Source organism: Athene noctua, chromosome 28 (genome assembly GCF_965140245.1).
Source record: "Athene noctua chromosome 28, bAthNoc1.hap1.1, whole genome shotgun sequence".
NCBI lineage: Eukaryota > Metazoa > Chordata > Aves > Strigiformes > Strigidae > Athene > Athene noctua.
Window position 1 is genome coordinate 1,238,617 of NC_134064.1, and position 14,762 is coordinate 1,253,378.

The window sequence follows — 14,762 nt, forward strand, 5'->3', positions numbered from 1 at the left end:
CACCAAGGATGTGGGGCCACTGGGGATCCAGGGCTGGCAGCCACAGGCCATCTCCCACCTTTCCCAACCACATCGGGGTCAGATGTTCATGCAAGGACCAGCACTCCCCAGTCACCTTGGCACCCATGTGTGCTGCCAGCCCCTGGGGACATTGTCTGGCCGTAGACATCACCCCATGGGACAGAGACCTGGCACACTCATGGCACAGGTGGCCCCACAGGATGCTGTGTGAGGTGACACCACACTGGGGGTGCTGGGGACATCTTCCTGCCACCACCATGGCCCCATGGCCCCTGTGCTGCCACAGCCCTGCCCTGTATGTGTCCCCTCCTGTCCCCAGCCCTGCCCATGTCCCTCCTGTCGCCAGGGCTGCCACCACACCCAGAGCAGCGAGACACGGGGCTCAGCACCGTCCCTTTATTTGCCAGGGCCTGGGCACAGGATGGGGGGGGGCGCATGGGCACGGGGGTGGTGACGGCGTGAGCAGGAGGATGGTGACAGCGTGGAGGTGGCAGAGGCGCAACAGTGGGGAGGGTGGGGAGTTGGCATTGGCATGGAGTGATTGTGGGCATGGCACGGGCTTGGGGGTGGGAAGGAGGTGGGCAGGGGGTGGGCAAAGGCACGGAGGTGGCATGGGGGTGGGGGTGGCACGGGGAGTGGGACACAGAATCCCAGATCCCTCTGGGTTGGAAAAGCCCTTGAAGCTCCTCCCGCCCAACCATGACCCCCACCCTGACCGTTCCCAACTCCCCCAGATCCCTCAGCGCTGGCTCAGCCCGACTCTTCAACCCCCCCAGGGATCCCGGGGACTCCCCCCTGCCCTGGGCAGCCCATTCCAACGCCCAACAGCCCCTTCTGCACAGAAATCCTTCCTCAGAGCCAGCCTGACCCTGCCCTGGGCAGCTTGAGGCCATTCCCTCGGGGCCTGGCGCTGGGGCCTTGGCTCCAGAGACTCATCCCCCCTCTCTGCCCCCTCCTGGCAGGGAGTTGCAGAGGGCCATGAGGTCTCCCCTCAGCCTCCTCTTCTCCAGACTGAACCCCCCCAGTTCCCGCAGCTGCTCCCTGTAAGGGATGGGGATGACATGGGCATGATGGGGGCCAAGGCACAGGGGGGACATGGGGATGGGGATGAGGTGGGCACGGGGGTGGCACAGGGTGGGGGTGACACAGGCTCAGGGACAGCTGAGCAGGGCGCAGGAGTTGGCAGGGAGCTGGCAGAGCTGGCACAAGCCTGTTGATGCCCTGGGCCAGGCACTGGCCCCACGGGCACCCGCTCCCTCACTTCCAGCTGGTGAAGAACTGCTTGAAGAGGGGCGTCTCGCGGCCCTGGGGCAGGATTTCCACCTGCCGGGACAGGGACCGGGACAGGGTGATGTCACCCATGGGCAGCCCCTGGGCACCCCTTGCCGCCTGCACCCACCTGTGTCCGGGGCGAGTGGCCCATGCGGGTGATGACCTCCTCGGCCACTTTCAGGGCTGCCTGGCGCTCCTGCTCGTTGGCTTTGCGCCCTGTGAATGGGGACATCAGAGCCACGCTGGGGGTGGCCCCTGTCCCCGTGTTCCCTCTGTCCTTGTCCCCAGGCACCTTTCCAGACGTAGACCTTCCCACTGGCGCCATTGTCCAGCACGAAGCAGTCATCGGGGCAGAGCAGGCTCTGGCTGAAGGGGCTGCTCGTGGCCACCTGGCTCAGGTCCATGCGCCCTGTCGCATCCGACACCTGCCCGTGGACGGGACGTCACTGCGGGGCCACCCTGGGGTCCCTCGGCCATGCCCAGCTCCATGTGGCTTTCCTAGGGCCACTATAGTGTCCCCTGGCCGTGTCCAGCCCCATATACCTCTGAAGGCCGCCATAGCGTCCCCTGGCCATGCTCAGCTCCATGTGGCTTTCCTAGAGCCACCATAGTGTCCACATGCCCAACCCTGGAACCACCCTGGTGTCCCCCAGTGTCCCCTGGCCATGCCCAGCTCCATGACCACCATGGTGACATCAGCCTTGGGGCCAGTGTGGTGTCCTGAGGTGTTCTTGCCTTGTAGAGGATGGCTGCCCCCACGTTCCTCTGATCAGCCATGACGTCCTCCTCGGGGCTGCCCTCCTGCAGGGTGGGCTTGGGGCCCAGCACCTGCCGGGTGAAGAGAGAGGGGGTGTCACAGCATCACCCCCAGGGACACTCAGGTCCCCCTCTCCTCTCCAAGGGGAATTGGGGCCCTGCCACACCTGGAGCATCTCAGGTGGCTCCTCGCCATCCACCACAATCTCCAGGCGAGCCTTGCCGCCCCGCTCGCCGTCCCGGATGGCAGCGGCCAGTTCCTGTGCCTTGTTGCGCTCCAGCACGTTGCATCTGGCCCCACACCAGACGAAGAGGGTCTGGGGACAGGGAGAGGGACAGCGGTAACAGAAGCCACCTCATGGTGGACACCAACCCATGTCACCCAGGCTGAGGATGAAGCAGTCGCTGGGGTTGAAGCTGGCCCAGGGAGATGCCCCGACAGGCAAAGGGACACCCCAACAGACGGACACCCAGATGGACAGACAGACACCCAGATGGGTAAATGGCTGCTCCAATGGACAGACAGACACGCAGAAGGACAGACAGATACCTCTATAGACAGGAGGATGCCCCAACTGATTGATGAACTTCCCAAGAGACAGACAGACAGACAGCCCTATGGATAGACAGCTGACCAAGTGGATGGACACTGGAAGGACAAACAACCCAGAAGACTGATGCTCAGAAGGACAGACAGACATCCCAGCAGACAGACACCCCAACAGATGGACACCCAGAAGGACAAACAGCCTGTATAGATGGACAGATGTGCTGATGAAGAGGGACACCCCGATGAGCTGATGGCCACCCCAGAGGACAGATGGACACCCCCGAAGACACGTTGGGCTTTGCCCCACACCAGGCAAGAAGGCTCTGGGGGACAGGGAGAGGGACAGTGGGGACAGGGCCACCCAGCGCCCCCACCCACCTGGCCCAGGTCAAGGATGAAGCAGTCGCCGGTGTTGAAGCTGGCCCAGCTCGGCTCCCGCTCGCTCGCCCGGATGTTCTTCTTGCCCTTCACCTGGTAGAGTTTGCGCACGGGGCCGGGGCCGGAGCCGGCTCCGGGGCGGGTGGACTTGAATGCTGAGTCCACACCACCCTCCTGCCGGCACAGGGGTGCTGAGCGCTCGGTGGGGTGCCCAGCACCCACCAGGGAGGCTGAGCACCTATCGAGGATGCTGAGCACCCACCAGGGAGGCTGAGCACCCATCGAAGATGCTGAGCACCCACCAGGGAGGCTGAGCACATACTGCAGATGCCCAGCACCCAGAGGGGGTCCCACATACTCAGTGGGGAATAAGCGGGGTGGTGAGACCTCAGTGGTGACACTGAGCACCCATCTGGGATGCTGAGTGCCGGGAGCACCCATCTGGGCTGCCCAGCACCCGTACCTGGTAGGTGATGCCGTGGGGGAAATACTCCATGAAGACATCGGACTCGTTGCCCTGCACCTCGCGGTGGGTGACGGGGCGCTCGCCCAGCAGCGCGTTCAGCTGGGTGGCGAGGAGGGCACAGGCGCCCTGCTCATCCTGCGAGGAATCCCGGCCTGCGGTGGCAGCCAGCACTGAGTCCCCCAGTCCCACCACCACCCCCCAAACCCCCCACACCCCCTCTCTGGGGCTCACCTATCCAGAGGTGGAGGTGGGCTCGCTCCTCCGGCCCGTTGTGCAGCACCAGGTAAGCGTCCCCCGAGAAGAAGACGCCCCACGTCGCCTTGGGGACCTCCACCGGCTGCAGCTTCTCCACCCGCCAGATGTGCAGCCCCGGGAGGGCGGCGGCGGGGCCGAAGGGGGAACCGCTGTGGGGTGAGGGTCAGTGTGAGCTGGGGGGTGAGGGGTGGGGGGGAGGGGGGGAGGGGGGGGTACCTTTTGGGGAGAGCGGTGTACATGGCGTCGGGGAGGCGGTGATGGGGGCGGTGGGTGGAGCTGTGGATGGAGGGACACCATGAGATGGACAGAACAGGGGTGGCGAGCTGGGAGGTCAGAGACACCCCGACAGGGAGATGGGTGCCCTGTGGACACCCAGGAGGACAAATGGACACCCCAACAGGGAGATGGACGCCCCAATGGACAGATGGAGACCCAGAAGGACAGATGGACACCCAGATGGACATCCAGAAGGACAGATGGACACCCTGACAGGAAGATGGATGCCCCAATGGACAGACAGACACCCAGAAGGACAGACAGACACCCCTATGTACAGATGGATGTCCCTACGGATAGGTGGGCACCCCCACAGACAGACAGACACCCCAATAAATGGACACCAGGCAGACAGACAGACATCCCAACAGACAGGCACCCCCACGGCCACATGCATCCCGACGTCCAGCTGGACACTCGGAAGGACAGACAGACACCCCCGCAGACAGACAGGCACCCTGACGGCTATAGGTGGACACCTGGAAGGACAGACAGACACCACGGCAGACAGACAGACAGACAGACACTCCCGTGGGTGGGAAGACCCCAGGACAGACAGATGGTCACCCCAGAGGCACAGAGTCCTATGATGGACAGAGGGACACCCCGAAGGACACGCGGATGGACAGACAGACACCCTGACAGCCCCCCCCCCCCCCTCCCCCCCCCAGCCCCCCCCGCTGGACAGACAGACGGACAGACAGACGGACAGACGGAGACCCCGAGGAACAGGCAGACACCCTGACAGCCTCTCGCTCGGGCGGATGGCAGCGGCAGGACAGACGGACGCCCCAACAGCCGTGAGACACCCGGAAGGCGGCGGCGGTGACTCAGGGGCAGGAAAGGGTGGGGACATGGGGCGGGGGGGCCTGGCCCCACGTGGCCCCCCCCGGCGGAGCACACGGCCTCGAGTGGGGCCCTTTACACTAGGGAGGGGGCATGGGGTGCGCCCAGCCCTGGGACCCTCCACCCTGTTGGGGCCCCCCACCCTATTGGGACCCCCTCACTGCTGGCACACTTCCCCCCACCTTCTGGGCCCCCCCCACCCTGCTGGGCCCCCCCCACCCCCCACCCTGCTGGGCCCCAGTGTCACCCAGGGGACCAAGTGCCACCCGTGAGACACCCCTCACCTGGGGGGGGGGTGGGGTGGGGGGGGTGTCGCAGACCTCTGCCCTGGGACAGGCCTGGGGGGGGGGGAGGCTGTACTGGGAAAGGGGGGGGGTGTGTGTGTGTCTATACTGGGTTTGGGGGACTATACTGGGAGAGCTGTACAGGGTGGGGCTGAACTGGAAGCAATATACTGGGAGCTGTACTGGTGGGGTTGTACTGGGAGGGGGTTTTACTGGGAGGGGGCTATACTGTGTGGGGGATCGTACTGGGTGGTCTGTACAGGCAGCTGCACTGGGTGAGGGGGGGCATACTGGGAGCTGTACTGCTGGGGCTGCACTGGGGGGGGTGTACTGGGGGGGGGGGGGGGCTGTACTGGGTGGGTGAGGTATACTGGGACCTGCACTGGTGGAGCTGTGCTGGGAGGGGTTTGTACTGGGGGTGGGGTGTTGTACTGGGGGGAGCTGTAACGGGTTGGGGAGGCTGTACTGGGAGCGGAGCTGGAAGCGGGGCGGAGGGGGCGCTACGGGGGGCTGGCTGTGCGGAGGGTGGGGGCTGCGGCAGAGACTCACTGGGAGGCACTGGGAGCTGCACTGGGAGGCGCATGGCGGAGCCTCCCCCCACCAGTCTCCCCGCAGGCCCCAGCCGCAGCATTTCTGGGAAGTGACTCACGGCCGGGGCGGCCACGCGTGTGACGAGTGCGGGCGGCCTGAGCCCGCCACGTGGCCCCACCGGCCACCGCGCGGCCCGGGGAGCCTGCGGGGCCGGGGCGGGTGGGGGGCGTCCGGGAGGTCACGCGTGTGCGAGGCGTGTGCTGCGTCCCACCTGAGCGTGTCTGGCGTCACGGGAATCCCCACGAGTGTGCAGGGACTCGTGTGCAGTGCATGTGACATGTGCGGTGTGTGTTGTGTGTGCAGGGTCACATGTGCGGTGCATGTCGTGTGTGCGGTGCACCACATGTGCAGGGTCTTGTGTGCAGTGCGTGTTCCATGTGCAGCACGTCGCGTGTGCAGGGTCTCCTGTGCAATGAGTGTTCTGTGTGCAGGGCATGTCACGTGTGCAGGGCCTCATACATGTGTGTGCACGTGCGTATCACATGTGCAGGGACTCGTGTGCAGTGCCTGTGACATGTGCGGTGTGTGTTGCGTGTGCAGGGTCTTGTGTGCAGTGCGCGTTCCATGTGCAGTGCACGTGCACGTGCAGGGTCTCGTGTGCAGAGCATGTCAGATGTGCAGTGCGTGTGCTGTGTGCAGCGTGTCACGTGTGCAGGGACCTGTGTGCAGTGCATGTCGCGTGTGCAGCGTGTCCGTGTGCTGCTCAGAGCACCAGCGGGTTCCCACACGGCGCGTGTGCCCCATCACGTGTGCGGCGTGTGCATCCAGTGCCGCACGGGTGCAGGGTGGAGGTGTCTGTGCTCTGAGTGTGTGTGAGCACACGCAGTGTCCGTGTGTCCGGACCAGGCTGTGGGGTGAGCGCGGCCCACCCGCACCCCAGGCCTCGTGCACGCGCAGCGCTGGTGCACAGGGTGCGCGGGGGGGGGGGGGGGTGCGCAAAGGGGCGCAGCTGTGCACGCGCAGTGCCAGTGCCCGGCCAGTGCACTGCACGGTGTGACACTGCCCGTGTGCTGCCAGTGCTGGTGCCCGTGCAGTGCCCGTGCCGGCGCTGGGCCTGTGCGCTCCCGGTGCCCCGCAGTGCCGGCACCGTCCCGGTTGTGTGCTGGGGCCGTGCGGTGCCAGTGCGGCGATGGTCACTGTGCAGTGCCGGTGCAGTGCCGGTGCTCATCCCCGTGCAGTGCCCTGCAGTGCCGCTGCTGGTGCCGGTCCCATTCAGTCCTGTTTAGCCCCGGTCCCGTTCCGTGCCGTTCCGTGCCGTTCGGTGCCGGTCCCGTTCCGTCCCGTTCGGTGCCGTTCCCGTTCCGTCCCGTTCCGTTCCGTGCCGTTCCGTGCCGTTCGGTGCCGGTCCCGTTCCGTCCCGTTCGGTGCCGTTCCCGTTCCGTCCCGTTCCGTGCCGGTCCCGTTCCGTGCCGTTCGGTGCCGGTCCCGTTCCGTCCCCTGCCGTGCCGTTCAGCCGGTGCCGGTGCCGAGCGGGTCCCGCGCTGCGCCGCTGCTTCTCGGTGCCGCCCCCGGCTCCTGCGCCCGCCCCCACCCCGCCCGCCCGGGCTCTCCGGGGCCGGGGCCGGGGCCGGTTGCGGCGGTCGCGGCGATGGTGCTGGCGGGGCCGCCCCGCTCCTGCCTCCTGCTGGCGGCCGCGCTGCTGCCGCTGCTGCCGCCCGGGGCCGCCCCGGGCCCCGCCGCGCCGCCCGCGCTCACCGACGCCGAGATCGAGGCGTTTCTGCGGGGCTTCCTCGGACCCGGGGAGGGCGACGGGGATGGCGACGGCGACGGCACCGACCTCGGCTTCGGCACCGACCTCGGCTTCGGCACCGACCTGGGCACCGGCACCGGCACCGGCACCGGTGAGCGAGCGGCACCGGGCACCGCGGGTCGGGGCAGCCCCGGCACCGAGCACCCCTCGCCCCGTCCGCGGGGGGGCGGAGGAGGTTCGGGGGGACCCCCCAGCCCGGCCCGGGCCGCCCCTCACCCCGCGGCGGGGCGGCTGCCCGCGCCCCCCCCCCCTCCCCAGGCTCCCCGGGGCGGTTGACGGAGCCCGAGAAACCCAAGCGAGGGAAGAAGGAAAAACCTCCCAAACCCACCAAGAAGCCCAAGGAGAGACCCCGGGGCTCCAAGAAGGACAAGGACAAGGACAGGGACAAGGACAGGGACAGGGGCAAGGACAAGCCCCCCAAGAAGCCCAAGGAGAAGCCCCCGAAAGGTTCCGAAAAACCCCCCAAAAGCTCCAAAAAGCCCAAGGAGAAGCCGCCCAAGGCCACCAAAAAACCCTCCGGCAAGAAGCCACCGGAGCCCCCGACCACCCCCCCGCAGCCCCCACGGGGCGAGGATGAGGCGGAGACCCCCCGGTTCCCGGAGCAGCCTTCGCCCTACGAGGAGGAGGAGGATGGCGGTGGCCGGGGTGAGTCTTGGGGGGCCCCATCTCGCCGCCGGCCGGGTTGGGGTGGGGAGTCGGTGCACCATGATGTCACCCCGTGTCCCGCTCGGTGCCCTGGTGGCACCCGGTGGCTGGCCGGGCTTTGTCCCCCTGGGGTCACCCCCTCTGCCCCCACCAGCCTTCGTCTCCGAGGGGGGGGCTGCCGGGCTGGGGGTGCCGCGGGACATCGCCAGCCCCTCGCTCTGTGTCCCTGTCCCCAGGGGAGTTGGAGGAGCCACCAAGCGAGCCCTGGGAGCTGGGCCGGGAGGACTGGCACCCCGAGCCTGAGCCTGGTGAGTGCCCTGTCCCCGGGGCCACCTCCCTGTACCACAGGGCCACCGCCCTGCTCCGTGTTGTCACCCCCTCTGCACCCCAGGGCCACCTTCCTGAGTCCCAGTGCCACCTCCCTGCACCCCAGGGCCACCTTCCTGCACCCTAGGGCCACCTCCCTGTGCCCCAATGCCACCTCCCCGCCCCATGGTGCCACCCCCCCTGCACTCCAGTGCCACCTCCCTGCACACTAAGGCCACCTCCTTGTACCCCAGTGCCACCTCCCTGAGTCCCAAATGCCACCTCCCCGTTCTCAAGTGCCACCTCCCTGCTCCCCGGGGCCACCTCCTGAGCCCCTTCCCCACGTGCCCCCTCCCCGCAGAGGTCCCCGAGGAGCCGGAGCCACCGACACTGGACTACAACGAGCAGCTGGAGCGGGAGGACTACGAGGACTGTACGGTGCTGGGGCACGGGCAGGGGGACCACTGGGGTCCCCCAGCCTGCAGGGAGGGAAGGAGGGAGGGGGCATCTCCCCCCCCTCCCGAACCTGGCACCCCCAAAGTCAGTGCCACCCCCTCTTTGTGTCCCCAGTCGAGTACATCCGGCGGCAGCAGAAACCCCGCAAACCCCCCAGAAGGAAGAAACCTGAGAGAGTCTGGCCCCAGCCCGAGGAGCCACGTAAGTGGGGTGACAGGGGGATGGGGGGGCATGGGCACTGCTCGGGGTGGGGTGGGGGGGACATTCCCCAGCCTTGGGGACCCAGGGAAGCTTCATTTTGGGGCAGCCTGGAGCTGGGGTGGCATGGGGACAGCGTAAGGGGTGCAAGGGGACCCCGTAGGCATATGGGGGTACCCCCATTCTCCCCCACCCCCATCCCCAGCATGGCCCCTTTCGCCCTCCCCAGCAAAGCCAGAGGAGCTGCCCCCCCCGCCACCCCCCCCATCCATTCCGGTGACCGAAGGGGACTACGATGAGGGCTTCGAGCGACCTGACTACGATGACTGTGAGTGATGAGCTGGGGGGGGCGTGGGCACCCCAGAACCCCCATCCCCGTGGGGTTCTGCCTGGCCCCGTGGGTAGTGATCTCCCCCTGTGTGGTGGCACCCCCCCGCCCTCTCCCGGCCCTAAAGGGGTGTCCCAGCCCCCTCCCCCTTTGCACCCTGCAGTGGTGTACGGGCTGCCCCCCCCGCCGAAGCCCAGGAAACACCCGGACAAAGGGGACGAGATGGAGACGGACGAGGAGAAACTCAAACCCTGTGAGAGATGGGCAGGGGCTGGGTGATGGGGGGTGGCACATCCCTGGGGTGGGTGACACATCCTCATGGTGGGTGGCACGTCCCTAGGGAGGGTGGGACGCCCCCAGGGTGGGTGGCACATCTCCAGGGTGAGTGGGTGACATGTCCCTGCAGTGGGTGGCACATCCTCATGGTGGGTGGCATGTCCCTGTGGTGGGTGGCATGTCTCTGGGTGGGTGGCACATCCCCAGAGTGGGTGGCATGTCCCTAGGGAGGGTGACATGTCCCCAGGGTGGGTGGCAGGTCCCCAACAGCGGGTCTGCCACCCCAGGGAAGCCCAAGAAAGGTGGCAGCAGCAAGGAGGAGGAGGAGGACCCTTGGGCAGAGGAGAAGGGCCGGGACCGCAAAGGTGGGTGCCAGCCCCCCCTCCCCAGCCCCTTGTCCCCAGCCCCCCAGGCTCTACCCCCCCTTCACACACCCCTTTTCCAGGAAAACCCAAAAAACCAGGGGGGAAGAAGTGGGAACCGGATGAGGACGAATGGGCCCCCCCGGAGGAGAAGATAAGTGAGTGTCCCTGTTCCCAGGAGGGGAAGTGGGCGCCCCGCTGGGTGGGGGGGATGCCCATCGCCTTCCCCCCCCCCCTCCCCACTGTGCCCAGGATGTCCCCCCATCGGCCTGGAGTCCCACCGCATCGAGGACGACCAGCTCCTGGCCTCCTCCATGCTGCGCCACGGGCTGGGCGCCCAGCGCGGGCGCCTCAACATGCAGGTGAGGGGCTCCCCCCAAACCCGCCCCAACCCCCTCTGCTGCCAGAAACACCACGCCCAACCAAAACACCCCCCTCGCTGTCCCCACCCCAGGCAGGCACCAACGAGGACGATTTCTTTGACGGGGCGTGGTGTGCCGAGGACGACAGCCGGGCGCACTGGCTCGAGGTGGACACCCGCCGCACCACCAAGTTCACCGGTGTCGTCACCCAGGGCCGCGACTCCCAGATCCAGTACGGGGCTGGGGAGGGGAGGGGGACAGATCTGGGGACACAGGGTGGGGAGGAGCTTGGGGATCCCCCTTTCCCAACCTGTCCCCTTCCTCCCGCAGTGAGGACTTTGTCACCAGCTTCTACGTGGGCTTCAGCAACGACAGCCAGAACTGGGTGATGTACACCAACGGCTACGAGGAGATGGTAAGGGACCCCAAAACAGGCTGGTGGGGGGGAGAGGGACAATAGGGACCCTCTCCCCCACCCTCTCCAGCTGCATCTCGTCCCCCTCGGCAGATGTTTTATGGCAACGTGGACAAGGACACGCCGGTGCTGACCGAGTTCCCCGAGCCCATGGTGGCCCGTTACATCCGCATCTACCCCCAGACGTGGAACGGCAGCCTCTGCCTGCGCCTCGAGGTGCTCGGCTGCCCCCTCTCCAGTAAGAGCCACCTCAAAGCAGCAGCTGGAGGGGGGTGGGGGGTGGTTATAGGGGGGTGATGGTGGCATCTCTCCAGCCCCCCACCGCTGTGTCCCCTGTCCCCTCCACAGCCGTCAGCAGCTACTACGCCCAGCAGAACGAGGTGACCTCCACCGACAACCTGGACTTCCGCCACCACACCTACAAGGACATGAGGCAGGTGAGCAGCTACGTGGTGGGATCCTCTGAGGGGGTGGGCTCAGCCACCCCGAGCGCTGCCCCCCAGCACCTGCCCCCCCGCCCCGCAGCTGATGAAGGTGGTGAACGAGGAGTGTCCCACCATCACCCGCATCTACAACATCGGCAAGAGCTCGCGGGGGCTGAAGATCTATGCCATGGAGATCTCCGACAACCCGGGCGAGCACGAGACGGGTGAGGAGGGGAAGGTGGAGGGGGACTTGGCTGGGGGTCCCCTGGCACAGGCAGGGGTGTGAGCAGCGCACAGATGACACCATGTGAAGCGGGAGGGTCGATTTGCTAGAGGACAGGGAGGCTCTGCAGAGAGACCTGGATAGATTGGGTCGGTGGCCAACGTTAACGGGATGAGCTTCAACAAGGCCAAGTGCCAGGTCCTGCCCTTGGGCCACAACAACCCCTGCATGGCCACAGGCTCGGGGAGGAGTGGCTGGAGCTGTCGGGAGAGAAGGATCTGGGGGTTCTCATTGGCAAGCAGCTGACCAGGAGCCAGCAGTGTGCCCGCGTGGCCGAGAAAGCCAACGGCCTCCTGGCTTGTATCAGCACTAGTGTGACCAGCAGAAGGAGGGAGGTGACAGTCCCCCTGTGCTCTGCACTGGGGAGGCCACACCTGGAGGTTGTGTCCAGGTTTGGGCACCTCAGTACGAGAGAGATCTGGAGGGGCTGGAGCGAGGGCAGAGGAGGGCAGCGAGGCTGGTGAGGGGCTGGAGAATCAATCCTGTGAGGAGGCAGGGAAGGAGCTGGGAGTGTTCAGTGTGAGGAGGAGGAGGCTGAGGGGAGCCCTCATCCCTCTCTGCAGCTCCTGAGAGGACATTGCAGAGAGGCTGGGGCTGGGCTCTGCTCCCAGGGGATCAGGGACAGGACAAGAGGGAACGGCTGGAAACTGCCACAGGGGAGGGTCAGGCTGGGCAGGAGGAGAAAATGTTTCCCAGCAAGAGTGGTCAGAGAGTGGAACAGGCTGCCCAGGGAGGGGGCAGTCCCCATCCCTGGGGGGGTTTCAGGGCCGTTGGGATGAGCTGTGGGGGATGTGGGGTAGGGGAGAACTTTGTAGAGTCGGGCTGAGGGTTGGACTCGGTGATCCCGAGGGGCTTTTCCAACCTGAATGATTCTGGGATTCTATGGACCTGCCCGTACCCTGCCCGCAGGCGAGCCCGAGTTCAGGTACACAGCGGGGCTGCACGGGAACGAGGTGCTGGGCCGGGAGCTGCTGCTCCTGCTGATGCAGTTCCTGTGCAAGGAGTACCAGGACGGCAATCCCCGGGTGCGGAGCCTGGTGACCGAAACCCGCATCCACCTTGTGCCCTCCCTCAACCCCGACGGCTACGAGCTGGCCCGCGAGGCGGTAAGGGGACAGCAGGGCAGGGGACACTAGGGCAGGGCCAGGGGGATGCAGCCCCTGGGATCACCACTGCCCCGGGTCTGCCCGCAGGGCTCCGAGCTGGGCAACTGGGCGCTGGGCCACTGGACGGAGGAGGGCTACGACCTCTTTGAGAACTTCCCTGACTTGGCTTCAGCACTGTGGGCAGCTGAGGAGAGGAAACTGGTGCCCCATAAGTTCCCCAACCACCACATCCCCATCCCGGAGCACTATCTGGCCGAGGATGCTGCGGTGAGTCACGGCCCGGGGCACGGCACTGGGGTGGCGAGGGGGAGGCGGGGCCTCACGCTGCCGTGCCCGCCTTGGCAGGTGGCGGTGGAGACGCAGGCTGTCATGGCGTGGATGGACAAGAACCCCTTCGTGCTGGGAGCCAACCTGCAGGGCGGGGAGAAACTGGTGTCCTACCCCTTTGACACGGCCCGGCCCGTCAGCGAGACGCCAGCGACCGCCCCTCGCCTGCCGGACGACTACGAGGATGACAACCCCGAGCTGCAGGAGACGCCTGACCACGCCATTTTCCGTTGGCTCGCCATCTCCTACGCCTCGGCCCACCTCACCATGACCGAGACCTTCCGCGGGGGCTGCCACACACAGGACATGACCAACGCCATGGGCATCGTGCAGGGGGCCAAGTGGCACCCGCGGGCTGGCAGTAAGTGGGTGCCACACCATATCGGTGTCGGCTTCCCTGCCCCACGCTCCCTCAGCGGGACGGCGCGAGCGAGCAGCTGGGTGGGTGCTCGGTTGTTTGTCTTGCAGGCATGAACGACTTCAGCTACCTGCACACCAACTGCCTGGAGCTCTCCATCTACCTGGGCTGCGACAAGTTCCCCCATGAGAGTGAGCTGCAGCAGGAGTGGGAGAACAACAAGGAGTCACTGCTCACCTTCATGGAGCAGGTTGGTGCCGGGACGCGCCGGGCAGGGAGCAGGCAGCTGCCCCCGCCCGCCCCACGCAGCTCCCTCCCCCCTTTCCTGGTGTAGGTCCATCGGGGCATCAAGGGCTTAGTGACGGACCAGCAGGGAGAACCCATCGCCAACGCCACCATCGTTGTGGGGGGCATCAACCACAACATCAAGACAGGTAGGGTGCAGGGGAGGGTGCTGGGCAGGGTGCTGGCAGCACCCCGCCGCTTCCCTCACACCCCTCGCTGCCGGCAGCCAGCGGCGGGGATTACTGGCGCATCCTGAACCCGGGGGAGTACCGCGTCTCGGCTCGGGCCGAGGGCTACAACCCCAGCGTCAAAACCTGCAACGTCTTCTACGACATCGGGGCCACCCAGTGCAACTTTGTCCTGTCGCGTTCCAACTGGAAACGCATCCGGGAGATCATGGCCATGAACGGGAACCGGCCCATCCGCCGCATCGTGCCCGGCCGCCCCATGACGCCCCGCGAACGCATGCGCCTGCGGATGCGCCTCCGGCACCGCCTGCGCCTCCGGCAGCAGATGCGGCTGCGGCGTCTCAATGCCACCACGGCCGCCAGCGGCCCCACGGCCCCGCCGCCCACCACGGCCCTGCCCTCGCCCTTCAGCAGCACTGCCTACGCGCCCTGGAGCCAAGAGCCACCCACAGCCGGCACCTGGGAGATGGAAACCGAAACCGAGACGGAGGTGGTCACCGAGCTGGTGACGGAGACGGAGGCCTGGGAGCTGGGCACGGGGACAGCGCAGCCCTTCACCACGGCCGAGACCTACACCGTGAACTTTGGTGACTAGCAGATGCTCGTCCCCTCACTCCCACCTCAAGCCAAGGCCGGACGCTCACGGCCGGTTTGGTTTCACCTGCTGCAGGCTCCGGCATCCACATCTAAAAATCTTTCTTTGAGCCCCGGGCAGCCCGTTCCGGGTGGGCTCCAGCTCCTCACCCATGCTGCTTCCTAGGACTGCAGGGCACACCACACTGATGCTCGCCCCAAAGGCTGGGCGGCTGCGGAGCATCCCCCTTGCCGGGCTCCAGAGCCAGGCAGGGAAGGATGTTCTGCCCCATCCCTCAGGGATGGGCAGCGCCAGTTCTTGCCTGGCAAGGGAGGGGGTGAAGCAGGACCCAGCCCCCGCCCTGTCCCCGTCTCCCGGCACAGCGGGGTGAGCAGGAGTGGTCCCGCTCTCCAGGGCAGGGCC

At 66.8% G+C, this 14,762-nt stretch overlaps 2 protein-coding genes across 6 annotated transcripts; one reads left to right on the plus strand and one right to left on the minus strand.

Annotated features, from left to right (window-relative positions):
- Window positions 1-148: 148 nt before the first annotated feature.
- CAPG (capping actin protein, gelsolin like) lies at window positions 149-4,771 on the minus strand. Of its 4 annotated transcripts, XM_074928501.1 has the most exons (10): window positions 4,715-4,771; window positions 3,915-3,974; window positions 3,675-3,847; window positions 3,441-3,595; window positions 2,978-3,151; window positions 2,217-2,366; window positions 2,029-2,121; window positions 1,586-1,718; window positions 1,421-1,509; window positions 149-1,344 (listed from the first exon to the last, which is right to left on the minus strand). In XM_074928501.1, exons 2-10 carry the CDS (start codon window positions 3,935-3,937, stop codon window positions 1,279-1,281), a joined length of 1,056 nt encoding a protein of 351 aa, XP_074784602.1. In that variant the 5' UTR covers window positions 3,938-3,974; window positions 4,715-4,771; the 3' UTR covers window positions 149-1,278. The 4 variants fall into 4 exon arrangements, with proteins under 4 accessions (XP_074784602.1, XP_074784600.1, XP_074784599.1 ...); XM_074928499.1 differs by lacking the exon at window positions 4,715-4,771 and having other exon boundaries at window positions 2,253-2,366; window positions 3,915-4,197; XM_074928498.1 differs by lacking the exon at window positions 4,715-4,771 and having other exon boundaries at window positions 3,915-4,197.
- A 2,511-nt stretch (window positions 4,772-7,282) lies between these two features.
- On the plus strand, window positions 7,283-14,665 carry AEBP1 (AE binding protein 1). Of its 2 annotated transcripts, none has more exons than XM_074928435.1 (21): window positions 7,283-7,536; window positions 7,704-8,090; window positions 8,327-8,398; window positions 8,758-8,829; window positions 8,967-9,053; window positions 9,280-9,378; window positions 9,542-9,631; window positions 9,942-10,019; window positions 10,100-10,174; window positions 10,269-10,378; window positions 10,471-10,610; window positions 10,709-10,793; window positions 10,887-11,031; window positions 11,142-11,230; window positions 11,319-11,442; window positions 12,411-12,607; window positions 12,695-12,874; window positions 12,953-13,295; window positions 13,403-13,542; window positions 13,627-13,726; window positions 13,804-14,665. In XM_074928435.1, the coding sequence occupies exons 1-21, from the start codon at window positions 7,284-7,286 to the stop codon at window positions 14,358-14,360; spliced, it is 3,423 nt and encodes a 1,140-aa protein (XP_074784536.1). In that variant the 5' UTR covers window position 7,283; the 3' UTR covers window positions 14,361-14,665. The 2 variants fall into 2 exon arrangements, with proteins under 2 accessions (XP_074784536.1, XP_074784537.1); XM_074928436.1 differs by having other exon boundaries at window positions 7,283-7,518.
- The last annotated feature ends 97 nt before the right edge of the window (window positions 14,666-14,762 follow it).